The 18,729-nt window shown below is 34.5% G+C and overlaps 1 protein-coding gene across 3 annotated transcripts in view; it reads right to left on the bottom strand.

Annotated features, from left to right (window-relative positions):
- TMTC2 (transmembrane O-mannosyltransferase targeting cadherins 2) overlaps nt 1-18,729 on the bottom strand; it is a 243,499-nt gene that overhangs the window by 22,564 nt on the left and 202,206 nt on the right. For all 3 annotated transcript variants that reach the window (XM_072335783.1, XM_072335789.1, XM_072335797.1), the window contains 2 exons: nt 18,278-18,359; nt 6,060-6,174 (listed from right to left, as the gene is read on the bottom strand). In XM_072335783.1, the coding sequence (XP_072191884.1) occupies nt 6,060-6,174; nt 18,278-18,359 (197 nt within the window). The remainder of the gene's footprint in view (nt 1-6,059; nt 6,175-18,277; nt 18,360-18,729) is intronic.

The raw sequence follows: 18,729 nt of genomic DNA, 5'->3' as shown, positions 1-18,729 counted from the left end.
TACAGAAAGCCAAATAATCATCTGAGGCAGAAACACACATGTACCAGTCATCATCAGATGAATATGTAGCTCATTGCTGTAATTAGCCATAAGTTATACAATACTGAAGTTTATTTCTGTGCGCACTGTTATCCAATTAAAAAAAAAAAAAAAAAAAAAAAAAAAAAAAAGAACGAAGAGAATGCAATGATTTCTTAAAAATAGGTTTTCCATCAGGGAAATAATTTACATAAGAGTTTTGGCAACTACTCATACCAAGAGGGTTTTTTTAACTTAGAACATATAACCCATGGGACTGAGTTTCATGGATCCTGAAGTCCTATTAGCCCACCTCTGTTCTTCCTTTCACACAGACAGCTACATTCTCCTATTGCTTAAATTACTGCATCTTCATTTCCTAACTTTGCAGTTTAATGCATTCAAATATTTACATGAAAATAGAGTATAATGCCAAATAAGCCTTTTTTTTTCTTTTCTTTTTTTCTCAGTGGCCTCTTTTAATCTTTTAATCTTTTCCTTTTCTTCTTCTTTTGTCTCTAGCTTCTTAATTTCCTTTCAAATAATCATTGTGGCCACTGGCCAAATGAGTATCACTTGATCACATAAATGTCTTAAAAAAGACAACAAATATTTAGAAATGACCAGTCAAGCAAGCAAAGTATCTTCTGCTATTGTTCAATAACAATATTGAAGCTATGGGGGGGCGGGGGGGGGGGGGGGAGCAAATATATATATACATGTATGTATGTCTGTGTGTGTATATAGTTTTTGCATGACAGCTTACCTGTCTTAGGACAGGAGTTCTTTGGGGTATTTGTGGCTGTTACATGATTACAGATGAAATGCATTTCTATGATACGAGTGAAAAACCAGCAAATGAATATAACACAGACGGGGGTAGATTTTTTTTCTTTTTTTCCCATTTTTCTTCACTTTCCAAGAACACTTCAAAGAGTACCAGCATAGAGCACTCACACCTGGAGATTTCACCTTGTTTGTTACATATGAGGTTTTACAAGCTTCAGTGATTACACTGTGTTCTGATTTTACATTCTCATCCACCCAAATTTTAAACATAGCCACGTTACACATGATAGGCAATTACTTTCAATCAACACATCTTGACAGACAGTGATTGGTCCTAGGAGGAAAAAGGGAGGATGAATAAACTCTTTGAAGTTTCTCAATAATTCACAAGCAAGCTGAAACCACTTTCTGACTACGCGCTGAGTAGAACCCAGTTGATACCTGTGAACTGTTTTAAATTACCTATACATCATCAACAAGGTGGTTGTCATGGTTAGAAACAGTTGAATATCTGAAAATATTCATTCAACGTGCTTCTGAATCACTCCTGCTGGCACAGGAAGCACTTGAAATTACTGGGGAAAAAGAAATTCTCATACTTTCAAATTTCAGTACGTGCTACAAGGCACATAAATTGAAATATATTACACAACTTTTTTTTTTTTTTTTTTTTCCTGCATGTATGGGAGCTGTCAGGAAACAAAGCGCTTCTGAACATTCTGAATGTGGCAAAAATCTGTACAATGAACGAGGTGCCTTACCCAGGGGCAGACACAGACAGTACACTTCTGAACAAAAAATGTCTTCCTGGCATGCAAATGCAGAATAAATTAAAATTCTGCCCCCTTCTAGCCCAGGGGAAATGCATGGCTTGCTTTCCTCCCACATGCACATCAGGAAACATGGATCATTAATTTCCAAGTTGAAATCAGTTTCAATTTACAATTCTCTACCAAAAAAGGATTAAATGAGTGACTGTAGATCACACTAATCTGGTCACAAAAATGCCAGTTTCATTACTGGCGCCTTTATAGTTGAGATACAGAAAAATTCTGGTCTGTATTTTCACTGGAAATCTACACTAGAAATTCCTTATGTAAAGCCCAGGAATGGCTATCCTTTGAGAAAAATAAAAGGCACAGAGGCAAGAAATTGCAGTAACCCTATGCCCCTGAGGATTAAAAGGTCCTGAATCAATGTCAAATAATGGAAGGACACTACTAAAATAACTACAGTTCATATTAGAGTAAAATATTAAACCAGTGTTGAAAATGAAGCAGAAATTTAGGAAAGGAAGCTAAAAGAAGTTGGGAAGACAGAGTTCTTTTCATACTTAGAAGTTACATTTCAACTTTTATCCCAAATCTTTTCATGAGGACTGGCCTTGAAAATTCATCTAATTTTCCCAATTGACACTTCGTGTTCAATCTTCTTTTAAAGAACAAAATGTCTCCTCTTTTTATTCTCTCATCTTTATTAACCTGAGCCTCCAAATCCAGCTGTTCCTATGTTATGTTCCAGATGACTGCCAGTGATGCCAGAACCTGGTTCTATTCAACTTATATTCTTTTAATATGTTTTTGTTGACCACTGGAAAAAATATGCTTTAAGAGAAAACCCATACTAATGTTGACTGGTTTAGATACATAAATATGTGACTAGAAAGAGATATTTTTAAGCAGCCAATTGCTTGACATAAATCTTCAGAATGTTAATGTTTTTTTTTAAGTGACATCACGCATGTCAGTCCAGCTAAGAAAAAGAGCATTTCTTCAAAGATGTTGCTATTTCATAATACAGATTTTTAATATTTAACATTCTTAATGAACTTTTTGCATCACAAAAAAAATTATAAAGGAATTCCACACACATACACTTTGCCCACTCTTTTAGTTTTACATCAGTTACAAAATTTTAAAAAGATGATATACTTAGTCACATATGTGTATGTATATTTAAACACATTGATAGCACTTAGTAAATAAAATCTATATAGAGAAAACAGATATTGCCAATAAATAGGCAATAAATTCATGTAATGCCAGGGTTACCCGGAGCGACCCACTGTCTTACAGAAGGGTGTGAAATATAATTATTCCTATAAAAAGTGCTTTTAAACAAAACACATCTTCCACTGCTTGTTGCTTGTTTACATTTGGAGGCAACGTGAAGCTTTTCTGCTTCTACTTAGTATGGTGCTTTCGCTACACTCCCAGTCCTCATTCTAAGGGCAACCATCCTTACGTTCACAGGAAAGGATCTTACATAAGCTGACCTTCAACTGAAACTTAGCACTGTCAATACATGATTTGATCACTGAAGCTCCAGCCAACATAAGACATTTCCAATACATGCTTCACTACACTCCATTAAAATGTATCTAGCTTTGCTGAAAGGCTTCAAATATAAGCTGTAAGCATAACAAATACTACAAAAGTAGTACTACAAAACTGAAGTACAAAATAAATTGAAATTTAGGGAATGCTGTTACCATCCTCCATCCAAAGCAGCTTTAACCCAAATTATAAAGAATTTACCTGCAATTCTAAATAAGCATCTATGTGTTTCTGAGTCTTGTGATGCTCATTGGAGCAATGGTGAAAACAGCACTCTGACAGGAGGGAAAGATGATAACCTTCCTTACTAAAAGATGTAGCACTTGGTAGAATATTTGAACAATTAAAAACAAATAGGACTAATTAAAAAAATTCAGAGTTGCTGTTATCTTCCCAGCCATTCACGACACCTTGATTTCACATTGCTTTTGACTGATATCACATTGATATCAATTTCTGCTTCTTAATCCATAATACATTTCAAAAACGTATCACTTCTTCTCTCTTAGGATAGCTCACTTTTATGCCTTCTGCTCTTTTATAATATATTTTCTACCTCAAAGACATGCCGTCCATTTCGAATTCTTACTTATCTAACAGGTTTTATAGCTCTCTTAGGTACCTCGTAGCAGTTAGTTACCTACCTGGCTGCTTTATTAAATAATTTCAGCTTTTCCTTTATGACTCTCTTTAGCATTCATTAGTACCATAGTTTCTAGCTTTCTCTCTCCATGACACTTTGAGTATCTGTTTTTCTTCTTACTAATTTTTATTTTTGTACTGCTTTCTACTTGGAATCACTTCAGCTCACCTTCATTCTAAGTATTCTGAAAAAGGAACTTCTGAAGTCCTTCAGACTCATAATGGAATGGTAGTTGCCTTGTCCCAAAGTGGTTGCTTAGATCCAATGGACAATCTCTTTGTCTAATTTCTATTATGTAAGTATTATACTGAATAAATTGCTAAGTATAGCAGTAAAAGAAGATGGACAGCAAAAATGAGTCAAATCATAATGCCCGTGGTTTTAAGGAAATACTTGGCAGCACTCAATCTGACTTTGCCATGCTAAATCTTGCTATATTATCCAGACCAGCTAAGACTCCAAGAGCACAGCAAGGGGACACTACAGTCTTCCACAAAGAAAGGTGTACATTTAAATGGAAAATTAGACCAACTAGATATCCCATAGGGGCACAAAGGGATTATAGCTAAGATAAACCATCAGGTCTTTTTTTTTTTTTTGGTAGTGGTGGGCTTTTTTTAGAGTTTTAGTTTAGTAATTTATTTATTTATTTATTTATTTATTTTGTGTGTGTGTGTTGTCATTTTCAGGTTTTTAATTTTGCTTAAATAAAATAGAGAATGCTGTTCAGAATCCCAGAGAAAAATACTGGTTGATACCTACGAGGATGCAGATCTAACAAGATCTAACCGGGTAACAATACTGATGTACAGTGCAGCAGCAAAGCACTTCAAACTCTGGAAATGAAATAATACCCATATTGTGTTTCAGTCAGTGATCATAGGAAAAGTGAGACATGTCTCAAAAGTATTGCTAAATAGGAATTTATGCCAACACATTTTAAAACACAAAAATCACACCATTTTACAGCACTGAACCATCTGCCACAATGCACTCATCAAAATCAGAGTTCAGCTCTCCATATCCTTTTTGATTCAGCTTTCATGACTAACTTACTATGCTTCTATGAATTGATTTCACTAACCTAGATGTTTCAAATTCATTAATTCTACACTGAGGAGATATTTTTCAAAAAATAATAACGAGGAAGGGAAAATAGCTCAAAATCATGTTGCAGGTCAAACTTTTGTTTATCAGTGAACCATTTGCTTTGGTTTCATTCTAATCTGCAAGCAGTAAGAGCTATTTCTCAAAGGGCAATTTAGCACTTATTTAAAAATCCTAGCACAGAAACCTCTTTCTGAAATATAGGTCACTTGGCTGAAGCTGACTATACCTCTGTTTTGATATTGTTTTCGTTTCTTTTGTTTACTGTCTTGTAAAACTACAAAAATCCAAGCGACACACCTTCATTACAGAAAACCTAAGTAACAATTTTGTGCTAATAAAGCTGACTTTTTATTTTCTTTCTCATGAATTTTCTAAGCAGCTTTATAATCTAAATGAAATTAAGTATCCTCACACCTGTCAAGCACAGAACAGATAATTATTATCCTAGAAACAAGAATGGAGAATACCTATCACAGTAATATGAGATTAATGATAATGTGCAGGCAGAAGCCCAATATTACTGAATATCCAGGTCTGCCATCTTTAAAAGTGGAAAAAAAAAAAAAAAAAAAAAAAATCATTTAAAGGAAAAGGTCTAACATTTTATTAATTTCAGAAAGAGAATATAATTAAGTATAAGACTATTTATTAAATCACGTATACTGACAATATTAATTCTTCTTGTGTAGCTTCAAGTCAGCATTAGCTTGAGGATATTTAGATTTAAAACTATCATAGTGTTCTTTGTTGATATTAGCAAAAAATGTGACATTTTCAGTATTCTCTAGTTACATCCAGATCAGATCCAATCTATTATTTCCAGCTGCTATGCATCCTAAAAACTTTATAGATCAGATGCAGTCTGCAGAGCATTCTTCACGAAATAAACCAATTGTTCTTGTATGTAAGCAAAAAGAATGATCTGCTTGTGAATAACAGAAGTTTTAAAAGTAATAAATAACAAGCACACAGGAAATTAGAAATAGATAGTACTAAGTCCTGTAACAGTTGCATTTAAATTCTTTTATCAGCAATACTGAATTATTCACAACAGTTTCTGGGTTTTAAAAAACAAACAAACTCTATATAGGCAAAGGTTGTAAAAAGTTTCTCCTCCAAAACAAAAGAGGACAATTGAATAAGACAGATGTAAACACACTAACCTGAGCATATGGGCAGCATTGAAAACAACATCAAACTCTGTATTATCAAGTTCAGCTGCCTTCTTTGCCATCTCAGCGGCTTCAATCAGACGGGATTCTTCTAGTAGGAACTGACCTGCAATGGAGAACATGAGCTTGATGTCATAAAAAACATCTGATCTATGTCACTTCAGATAATACAGTTGTGAAAAGTAAGTTTTTCAAAAATTGGATGTTCCACACTCAGTGTTTGGCCATTTGCTGATTTGCTCTGCATTAAAACATGCAAGATCTGTCATGTTTCCTACATAATCCTTATCCGTTCTGTAAAAAAATTAGAAAGTATCTAAAATCACACTAATTAACTTTACAATGACATTATCTTAATCATTAGACCAAGTAAAACAAACAAACAAACAAAAGAACAATGTAAATGAATCAAAGTTTAAGTACTCTACTTTTAGAAGAAAACCACTTATCATCATATAAAACTCCATAAAAATGAGTTTTCCTTTGAAGAAGAAGAAGAAAATACTTTGAAGGTACTCCAGCTACCTTAATTCTGTTCCTTTTAATGTTTTTTTCCACACTTAATTTATAAAATGTGTTATTTTGGATCAAAGACATTTCATAGGGTTTCAGCCATCTAGACCTAGTGTCTAAATAACACATTTGGAAAATGTATCTAAAAGTATGGTGATTACACATTCCAGCATACCATCCTTACTTTATCTTATTGTTGTAAAGATCAGTCAACCAAAAGCCTACTATGGCATCACTTGCCACAATTCTCTTCAGGGGCAGCAGCCCGTGAACAAATGGTTTCTTCTCACAGTCAGGGATTTTTCCTTCTTGCTTGTCCCCTTTCCTCATACATTCTCTATTCTTTATATACTCGTTTGATGTATATGCAGAAAATCCACATAAACAGAGCCAGAAAGGTCTGTAGAGGCCACAGTGAATCCAGTGATGGCTGGTACAATGAACACATTTGCAGAAGGAATTATCACAATACCAAAAGTGATGAAAGACAGCTTTCATAGCTTTTTGCTTTTACTCCATGGATACATTTTAGCTTGGCAAGAGATTCTTTATTCAGGCAGCTACCTGTCTTAGTTATTCAGACCTACAAAAAGTCTTGGGACAAGAATAAAATAAATGCCTTACTGCATTTGTAGCATAAGCCTTGCCTGCTTTAGTTACATCCACGCTCAAATAAGTGCCATCCTTTCATGCATAATGATACTTTGTGTTGCTTCCAGAAACAAATAATTTCCAAAGAGGCTTTCTTACATGGATCAACAAGAGCAACAGAGATGAAGTGGAAGAAGGGGAGAAACACACACACACACACACAAAAGAAAAGCAACATACAAAAACAGATTGGATCATAAAAAAAGTAATCTAACTTCAGAATTAGAAACCATCACTGAAGCCTTTAATTTGAGCCTCTTAAAAAAGAAAAAAATGTCAATATTTTCTCTCCTCCCTCACGGCAAGAAGAGAAACAAATGCTGAAAGTTTTCTCTTTTTTTCTGTACCACATTAGGGTTTGCTTTATAAATATAGTCAGACAAATTCTGATATTAATTCAAAAATTCCCACTCAAGTAAATCTATTAATCACAATAGGCAGTTCTTAATCTAGGTTGACTTTCTATGTTCCTTAAAGAGAAATCTTCAAAACATGATCAACTGACATTCTCTTTCTTCTCTTTCAACAAATGAGTTGGAAGAGTAATGCTAACCTTGGGTCTATGCCAAAGCAAACTAGCCTTAAACTGTTAAGATGAGGTTGTTGTTTGTTTGTTTGTTTTTGGTTTTTTTTTTTTTTTTTTTGTTTGTTTGTTTGTTTTCAAATGGAAAGCATGGAATTAGGAGAATGAGATTATAGTAACTGGATGGGCTATTTACACATCCAGCAAGAAGGTGAGAAAAAGAATCTTTCAGACTTCAAGACATAGGGAGCCTTAGGAGATCATCCTGAAAACAAAAACAAAAACAAACACAAACTTCGTACTTAGGAAAAATATTTTGCAGCTTAAAATTCACAAATAATGTCAAGTGGTCATTAGGGTAGTCAATTCCACAAGGATAGAAAAAAAATCCTCATTCTTCTCGACAAAAATTCATCAAAGATATTCAGAGAAGCATCTTTAGAACCGTGTTTCTCATTGTCTGTATGAAACAATTCAACACTGGACCTCAACTATTATGTTATCTCATACATATTTATAACTACCCTACACATAGTAGAATGTAGCTGATAAGTTCAACTTAATGTGATATAATCAATGAGTTTCTTGACTCAAGATTTACTTTATTAAGACAGTAAAATTACTTCACCCATATAATTTCTAAATTATATTTTTAAAAACCATTTCAAACTAATACTAATGGTTTGTTGGCAATCTTAAGCGAAACACACTTGGTCAATTTTCAGCTCTTTAAGAGGTTTATAAGATCAACATATAACTGAAAATATTGTGAAATTCCTACATATTTTAGGACTTCTACAAGAAGGCTGATTTAGAGAAGGACATTATTTATGTTTAGCAAGTGCACTGCTAGCTGAAGTCTTGTTTATCTTAATAGCTTTTTCTAGGACTTTGGATGCATACATTCCATTAATCTTCATGGACATACAAAAAATGTCAGCAACAGCTATAAACGAATGTTTTCAATTGTTAAAAATGAAATTTGCCCTGTTTACTATTAGATCTCTTAAGCATGCCTCTGCAATAGGATTGCTATTACACAGCATATTAAAAGATTACCTTTACAACAGGTTTATCAAAGCGAACTAGAACAAATTGCAATTTATCCATGATCCCAGCTAAGTACAAGCAAAACTTTCAGTTCTCCAGAATGCTCTGGGATCCTGGGATCACACATTCACATAAACAAGTCTCTCTCTGTATCACAGGATTAATAATATTGCCAATAACTCATGTTAAGTGGTAAGTAGTGGACAATACATGGCATCCTCTTAAAACCAACTATAGCATCCCTTACATCCAAACTCTTATGGAATCCTGACAGCAAATAAGAGAACACCCCCTGAAACAACCCATCTCTATCATTTCCTGAGTAGAGGTGTCTTAATCAGAGGTTGCTAATTTTCTTGTCACCTTTTCAGTCCAATGAAAAAATCAATACCTGAGTGAATAGCAGATGGGTGGTGGGCTGCATCCTGCTACTGCCAAGCAGTCCCTCACTCAATTCCCACCTCTCAGCAGTATGAGGTTAAAATATATATATATATATAGGAAGAAAAAAGGAAGAAAGCCTAAGGTTCAACATAAAGACAGTTTAAAATGTGAAAGAAAGGGATTGGGTGGGTGGGGGCTGGGGGGGAAGAATGGCAAATTAAAGGGAATTGCTCACCACTTCTCACTTGCACACCAATGTCCAGCCAGTCATTGAACAAAGGATACCTTAGAAGCAAGAGTATTTCTCTTCAACTATTCCAATTTTTATTGCAACAATTTTTATTCTGTATGTTACAGAATATCCCTTTGGCCAACTTGGTCAGTCATATAAGCTACTGCTCCTCCCAGTCAGAGTGGAAAAAGAGAAAGCCTTGATGCTGTGCTTGTAATGCAATAGCCAAAACACAAGTGTGTTTATCAATACTGCTTTAATCACAGATTCAAAACACAGCATCATCCAGTTATAACTTATGAAAAAAGGTTAACTCCATCCCATCCAAAGAGGTGGAAACTTTCAGCTGACAATTGAGATTTTGCAGGTTCTTCTGAAATGCAAACCAAATTCATTTACACAGCTAAATATGATTTACAGCAACTAAGCAGAGATAACCCATTTTTAATACATTAGCTCCTTATGAAATGATATACAAAAATTATTCAAGAAAAAACGAGATTGGAAGTTTAGTGTTGTACTTTTCTCATTAAAAAACAGACTTCTGAACTTTTCTAGTCAAAGCTATAAAAATGTGTTTTCAGAAGAGAAGAGCACTAGCAGGGCAAAATATCAGCTAGATGCTAAAAGTGAATCAGTAAGTCTCATCCACAAGCCTCTAGATTGAGGAACAACTTGTGTGGGTCTAAATTTATGGGCAGGATTTTTTCCTTTGAGAGGTAGCTGGCAAACAGTTTGATTTACGAGAAACCACCCAATATTACATATAGAGCGTTCTTAGTGCAGGTGTCATGAATCTGATTCTTGCCAACAACATAAATTATGGCAGTCTGATTGTTTTTTGGAATTAGAACCAAGTTCTTAGAAAATAGTTTTCTAGAAGCTCTTGATCCAAGATTTTCTTCCTTCAAGGAATTAATACTTCTTATTAACTAGAATAAGTGAAATCCACGGTCCAGGTGTGATCTTCAACAATACTGTTATCTGTCTGGAGCAACATTACTATTTTAAATACAATTTTTCATCTTTTTTACTAGGTAACACAGAGATGTGTGCAAATGCATAGCCAAGATTTCTCAAAGTCCTCAGAGAGAAGATGATTCAATGCTTTGTTATCCTCTTAGGCATAATTTTTTTCTAGGCTCTAAAATATCCAAGCATCAGAAACAGCATGAATACTGAAGGATCTTACACCTTCGGCACTGTTCAAACTTTTTCTTGCAAATCATCAACAGTACTTTGAGTCCACATTCGACTGGAAAAAAAATGAGGCAATATATCTGTTGCTGAAAAATAACGTTAAAAAAATATTTCAATTCAATTTCAATTTTCTTTTTTAAAGAAAGTTTCCACTTCTTGGTAGTTGAAAAACAAACAAACAATAAACCACCCTGATTTCCAACTTCTGTCAAAATTTTTAATAAATATTCATCCATAGAGATGAAAGCTGACAGCTCTACTCTGTGTAATAGTCTCTCCAAAATGATCATGAACAAAGCGTTTTGTTAAGACACGTGCCAAGTATCGTTTAGAAGCCATTCATCTAAATGATTAATTCTGTTACTTTGTTGTAATATAAAAAATATTAATTGTTTGGGATATGTCTATGCATAAATATCTCTCATGTTAAGAGCACAAGGACAGTATTGCATTCCTCAAGAATGGGCTTTATCAACTTCTACCTATAGGCACTATGAGCTTTTATTTCACTGGATAAAACTGAAAGTTGCACCAGTCTTTCCTTGATTGAAATTTTCTATTTTTTTATTCATTGACAAGCATTTGTCATGGTTTTGCAATTTTGTAATTTTGCTATCAGTATTCCACATCATAACATCATGTAAAGCATGGATAATTTTAACGAATGTGCAGCTCACAGAAAGAATACTGCATGTCCCAAAGAACATCACGATCAAGGTTAAGTCATGAGACAAGGACACTACATAATCTCACTTTGGGGCTTGACTCGCTCTCTTGAATCCTGCCAGCCAGGGAGGGAGCGTGTGGGAACATTCTAGCCGTTTCGCCTAGAGTTACAATAGGCCTCTTGGTTTCAGGACTCGCTCTCTCTCCTATTTTACTTGATTCGTTAGCCTTAATTCCAATTATATTGTATTATATTGTCTTATCCTGTATTTCAATATAGTATTTAGTAAATAAGTGTGCCTCCTTAGATCGTTGCCGCTGTTTTCTTTTTCTTTTCCCTTTTTCCCTTTCCTTTCGGGCCAGCGGCCCTGCAGGCTGGCTGTCCCCCTGTCATGGGCACAGGTAGATCTTCAGTTAAACCGTGGCAGCATTCAAAGCTACTTTGTACAAAAGTTCTTGCTAACTTTGCTTTTAAAACAAATCACTCTGAATGATCTCTGAAAACTATTGGTTCTGTTCTTATTCAACTTCAATAATTTATATTCTTGTCCTGATATCTTTACTAATGCAAAAAAAAACAAAAAAAAAAAAAACAAAAACAAAAAAAAAAACAAAAAAAAAAAAAACAAAAAAAAAACGAAGTAAACTGCTTTTAAACATCTTCTAATTCCACCATAATAGGAAATAGTTAACATTTGCTTTTTTAATAAATAGATATACCATTTGTCATCAAGTGTTTTGTATTTTCTGCTATCCAAAAGATTTTTCTCCTTCTGTGGCAGTAAGTTAACTATTTTAACCCGAGAAGTGGATACATCAAGACCATAAACTCACATATCAAATCTACTTATAATGAATATCACTAGCAATACCTTCATCACATTTAACACTGTGGATCTGATGCACAATATTTATTAGTGCTTTCAAAGAACTTTTGAGTTCCAACACAGACCAAAACAGGTATCAGGTTCTGGGTGAGCTAGTGCATTTTGTCAGTCTGAAGCATACATAAAGGCTACAAGACCATGTCTTGAGAACTGAACTATGTTCTCACTGGCACAGTGGCAAGATCATGGCTGAAGTCATCATTAACTCTGTAGCAATCAGGAGGAAAAGAGCAGATGCAGATATTTCTCTAAATGGAAAAGTTTTAATAGCACGATGTGGAAAGAAAGAGAGGAAAGAGTTTGTCTCTGAGTTGATATCCAAAACTTTGCGGGTGATGAATCAATGTTGCAAGATGCCAAGTCAACAGACATGACCTAATGTAGCTGTTTCCTTTAAGAGTTTCAAAACAGATTCATTGACTGCGAATGAGCAGTTTCCAGGGCAAGGAAATGTTCGCTAAAGATCCTGCTTTCCTATTAAGACAATTTCTCACTGAATTTGTAGGACGTGACAGAATAAACAAAGAGAATTTATATCACAGTCACAAAGATGGAGGCAGCTTTCCAGTTTGTTTTACTTCTCCTTATATTCTATTCCATCCTTACATAAACCTGTTCTCTGCCTTTCTTGTTAAAAGGGGTGTTGGGGAGCCTATCTTCTCAATTGTTTCCTTCTGAAAAAACCATTACATGCAAATAAGATGTATGAAAAGACTATGTAAACCAGTGTGTGCTGAAACATCAGTATCTGCACTGTCTTGAAACAGACCTTTTTCTTTCCCTTTTCATTTCTCTGAAAAACGTATCTGTTGCAGTTGTGCTAAATATACCATTGGATGTCATCCAGAGCACAACAGAGGTAGGAGAGAAAAAATTAAATTGTGAGCTTTTGAGACTCAGTGTTTGAGCTTGTAACCATATCTGGATTACTAGAAGCTCTCACTGAAACAAAAAATTGATTACAGTTCTGAGGATCTGATGCTTTTTCATAATCTAATCTAGATTCTGGACACTATATAATTCCCCAGACACCTGATGATATTTAGAAAAAAGAAATCTGGAAAGAACTATCCAGTTGCAATTTTGTAGAAGCTCCATGTTTTCTCTTCAAAAATCTTAATAATGAGATGGCATTCATAGGTTAAAAATATGATCATTAACAAAAACATCTCTGGGGATGTTTGCATCACAAGCTTTTCAGTTTCTGCAGAAACTCCAAATTTTGGCAGCATAAAAGGAGCATAAAACCATATTTCTAGCACTGTTTCCGATCTAAAATTTCTATACAATATCTCATGAGCAGCCCAGTGTATTGTGCTGAGGAAGCAAAGTCAACCATATATTCAGGATGTCAGAATGATTACATTCAAGGACATCTCAAGGGAATAGACAGAAATATGTAAATTACACACCATTTAGGGTCAGTGACCTAACCTGTTTGGAAATACTCCACTACATTCCACTCAAGTGATTGGTTCTAAAGGGAGTTTGTAATAAATAGTTATTAGAATGGTTTGTAATAATCTTCTTTTAATATTGTATGATAGCAACAGCCTAAGAGCAGCAAAAAGAACTTGAAAGTCTATACACATGCTCATTAAAGTTATTCACAGCTGCCAAGAAAAATGCAAGCAAGACTTAAAACTCCTCCAAATAGTTCAATTTCTGTTCCATGCTTCTTGTTTGGTTTCCTTTAGAAAGTAAGAAATACTGTCTATGCTAATAGCAGTTGAACATTTTCTTAAAGTTATCAGAGAGAGTTCTGGGAGCAGAAAGGTTGGAAGATTTGAGTAAGTTACAGCTCTCTGCCTGTTGTAGCTCTGCAAATCCTGTATTCTTTGAATAACATTCATTGATATTGTAGGAGTAGGTACAAAAATAATTCAAGCATTGTAGTCTGATGGCACTGTATGCTCAAAATGGAAAGACTTTTTTTTTTTTTCTTCAGAAAGTACACATGTTCTAAAAAGATACATTGTTTTAGCATCATAAACTTGTTTTTTCCTGCAAAATTATGATACATTTAATACTCCACACAGCTTAAAAAAGAAAAAAAAAAAATAAAGAAAAAAAGAAAAAAAACAAAACAACAAAAAAACCCACAACCCTCCACATTTCATTTGCAGAAAGGTTCGTGCATGCATACTAGGAAAGCTGGCAAAGTGACTTAGAAATGTGCATATTGCATCTGGTTGGCCCTGACCCCATCTCATCACTGAATTTAATTTCTCAACACATAATCTCTATGTAGCATCTGGTGTTCCCAACAGAGCAGACCCAGGAACTCAGTTTTATTTATTACTCAGCATATACTGCATTTTCCCAACCTGTCAGTCTAAAATGGACAATTCATTAACTGAAATCACAAATTGCAAAGTCAGTTTTATTTATTTCATTGATCAAGAACTGAACTTTCTATGAGTTTAGGTGACATTTGTTCCACTGGCATCAAGCTCTTGAAGTGAAGAAATCATTAAAATTTCATTGCCAGGTCTTCATGTCAATACAACTTGGACATTTCATTTTTCATTATTACACTTTTCAGAAGATTTTTCCTTACATATATGGGAGATAAATCAAATTTTCATAGGCTGTTGTTCAGCCAATGAAGAGCAAAGGCGCAAAGCTTCAGCAATCTAAACAATGTAACTACACATTACACACATCACATCTAAGAAGAAAACCAATGTTCAAAAATGAATAAGCATTTATTAAGTCTAATATGGTTTAACCAAAACTGTTGACTTTAAAGCTTTTTTAAACAGAAAATGTGTATTAAGAATATTCTACTAAAGATCTTAGGTTTTACAGAAACTTTCAAGTCTCATACGTGAAATAACTTCATACTGTGTTTTGTTTAAAAGCACGTAGGTTATGGGAAAAAACAAACAAACAAACAAAAAACAACCAAAGGTTTTTCATTGCCAGAGAACTAAAAATAAATAAACAAATAAAAACTGTACTGATGCTTCTACACCCTCCTCCACTGTATTTCTTCTTTCCAATTGATACGCATTTTAACTATTCCATCTGCTAGATGTTTCTGGAAATGTACTATGCACCTGAGTAGCTTATATCATATCACCCATCAAGACTCACTTCGTAAGACAGTGGTCTGGACACAAAGTTCATATGTTCAGATAAATGATATGTGAGAAGAAAAGAAAAAAAAAAAAAAAAAAGAGTGCACAGATGAGCAGCTACCTGCATTTCAGTATCAGATGGGGCTGCCAGCCATGCTCTCTGGTCACTGGAGGAAAAGGCACTTCTAATGATTTGAAACAGCATCACATCTGCAGTGCAGAGGGTTTAGACCTCTTCAAACCCTTCCACTAGTTCTCCTTTCAGACATCCCCAGCTATACCGAGTTTGGGAAACACTGCTTTAAATGCACTGAAATCCAAAGCCAGCAAGTTATCTACACAAAGCTGTTTGTAACACTAGCACAGAAATATGTTGTGGTGGTATTATCCCAAGGAGCATCCAGGAAGCTGTTCACCTCAATTTTCACAGGAACAAATGAGCTGACTCCTGCACAAAATCATATCTTCTAAGAATAGCTTTGGATTATGGCCTGAATTAAGGAACCTTATAATACAAGTGTAAGCCTCTTAGAAGATACAGTGTGTCAAGTCATTTCTGATAGTTCCAATAAAGTCCAAAAACTTAGAAGTCAAAAATAACATCTGCACATCCTTGGAGCAGAAACTATAATTGTGTGCATACATGTGCACTTGGAGGATAATCTTCAGTCTATATTCATGCCACGCCACCAACACTCTGCTGTGTCCTAATAGACTGCTCTTTCCATTTGGCTTTTCAGTGTGATATGTGTTTTATTAGGGATCGATGCCAACAATTTTACTTGCTGTTTCAACACACTCATGCTGAGAAAAAAATAAAATAAAATAAAATAAAATAAAATAATATATATATATATGCGCACAATATGACATACAGGATATGGACCATACCTGTATCCAAGTGCTAAAATACATGGGATGTAGAAATGCACTTACAGTGTTCATCACTGATTCCTGTTTACTATTAGGAATGTCCCTCATAATACACACTAAAGATTCCTGATCAGTACAAGAAATGAAAGACAGAGAAGGGAAAAAGAAAAATAAAAGCAAGGACAGTCTGTTTCAAAATTTACAGTGTTTTGTGCCTGAAATGACAAGGTTTTGAGATCAGCTGTACTACATGGACATGTAAGCCAAGCAGAAGTAAAGCGTATCTTCCTCATAGTCACTTTGATACAAACATGGGGTAACATTGCTGAATTCCTTGAAGTGTACAGAAGTTATGTAATCACAAGAAAACTTATAACTAGCATTCAACACAGCTCTATGTATAAAATATTCCACAATGGAGTAGCTTGTACAGTGAGACTTCTTGTCTCTACAGCTCTTTAGTATCACATTTTACAACTGTATTCCAACCACTCATCAAGTTTTGACTTTCATTGCCAATTTGCAAAACAGAATCTCATTTATTTTGCCATAATGACCACTGCAGAAGTACACGGAAACCATGTAAAAGCTAAAGCTTTTAGAGAATAGACTTAATTAGGAAACAACACACTATTTTAATGCTGTCGTCTGGTAATGAAGAATAAAATATAGCAGACATGAATGATGATTTGAATAACCTTGCTTTTAGTGTACTGGTATACTGGAAATGACACATAAGGAATACTTCAGGAAAAGACAGGCAAGTTGATCGGGTAATGAAAGAGAAGATAAAAAAAAAAAAATCTAGATCTGTAATAAAGTACTTGCATTCCTAATTTCAATTGTCCTGATGGATTGTTGAGACATACCTTTGAATTTGTATTCAAATAGAATTTCTGATCACAAAAGATAACTTCTTAATTAGTAAGGCTGGAAGGGGGCTTGAGAAGGATTTCAAGAAACAATGTACTGCAGCTTTTCCTCATTACTTTGAGATATCATCAGCTATACTAATATCCAAGCGAAATAATGGAGCTTATGTGCTTATCAAATTTACCTGCACTGGCATGAATAGAACATAACATCACTAACTGAAACAACCCATAATGCAAAATTATGAAACACTGACAGTCATGACACATTTGAATGCATGCATTAATTATGGGAGTCTAACAAGCAGAATTTTTCACTGAATAGGACCTAACAGAAATAAAATGTGTGAGCAATACAGAGAAGGAAATCACACAAAATAAAAATACTATTATTATGTGAGATTAAATTTCTGTTTTGGTCATTCATTTCATCTATATTACATTCACTAGTTAGAGATTGAAGAGGAAATTAAAACAGTATACAAAGACACACTCAAAATGCCTGTGGTTCCCTACCTTTTTCCTTAACTATAGTGGAATTCATTACTTCTTTCCATATTTTCCAACTGGGACTATGTAACTTGCATTTTTTATACATTCACGTATTATCAGTTTTAAAGTACAGTGAGAATTAGTCCATAAAGTTAAATATTTTTGGTTCCTTGGGAGTAATTGCATTGGAAATATTTTTTTTCACAACTAGCAAAAACAATCCAAACTTACAAGGATAACTTCAAATTAAATGAGTGATTTGAACAGGTTCATGCCTTAATATGACATAACATAGTCAACTTGTCAAAAGCTTTTGTAATACTTATCCATTTCAAGACAAAAAGATGCTGGGAAGAAGGAGGTAGATTTAAGACCCATAAGTCTTCAACAAAACACAGACACACTGACAAGTAGAGCTCATATGCACAGAAGAAAAATTTTTGGTTGCCCAACCATGGCCACCAGCAAAGTTAGGCCAAAACTGTTAATGGTATTCCAGGCCATGAAACTTCAACTTATGGCAGCAGTCGCCTTTCTCCTTTCCCAGCAATTTCAGCAATACTGAAATCCCCTCACAGGGGAAAAGCTACACAAAATATGAAAATCTTCACCTCTCCCTCTGCGGTTATTAAGAAATTGAAATGGAGATGAAGTCATACATAGTAGATTAGTTTCTTCCCCTTTAAAGAAAGTATTATGCCAGTAGCACTTTTCAAATCCTTAATCACTCAGAGATTAACAGAAGTCTGGTATGTATGGAAACTCTATCTGTCTAAAACGTACCATAATGCATGTAGCAGTTTCCTTTGGTAGGATCCAGATGAATTGCCTTCACAAAGTACTTCTCTGCCTCACTCTTGCGTCCCTTAAAAAAAAAAAAAAAAAAAAAAAAAGGAGGGAAGGGGAAAGATTATTTGAACAATGTGTCAACATGGAGCCATGATAAGCAGTTACAATTTTGAAATTCCAGGCACTAGAGAAAAACAAATACGAAGATAGAATTAAAAAGTATAATTCTTACAGACGCTGGCCAATGCTAAGACAAAACAGTAATTAAAATCAACCAAACAAACAACAACAAAAAAAAACACAAAAGAAATAAAATCTAGAAATGATGTAACAGTGGGGATATTCTAAACCATAGATTTTCTTGCCACAGAAATCAACAAGATACTAAACCTGCACTGTGGGATACAAGGTGACAGCAGATTTGTAAGTGGCCATTATTCTCTCCA

The sequence above is a fragment of the Excalfactoria chinensis genome, chromosome 1, assembly GCF_039878825.1.
Source record: "Excalfactoria chinensis isolate bCotChi1 chromosome 1, bCotChi1.hap2, whole genome shotgun sequence".
NCBI classification, from domain to species: Eukaryota; Metazoa; Chordata; class Aves; order Galliformes; family Phasianidae; genus Excalfactoria; species Excalfactoria chinensis.
Note: the sequence above shows the minus strand (reverse complement) of the source record. Positions and strands in the feature narration are given on the sequence as shown.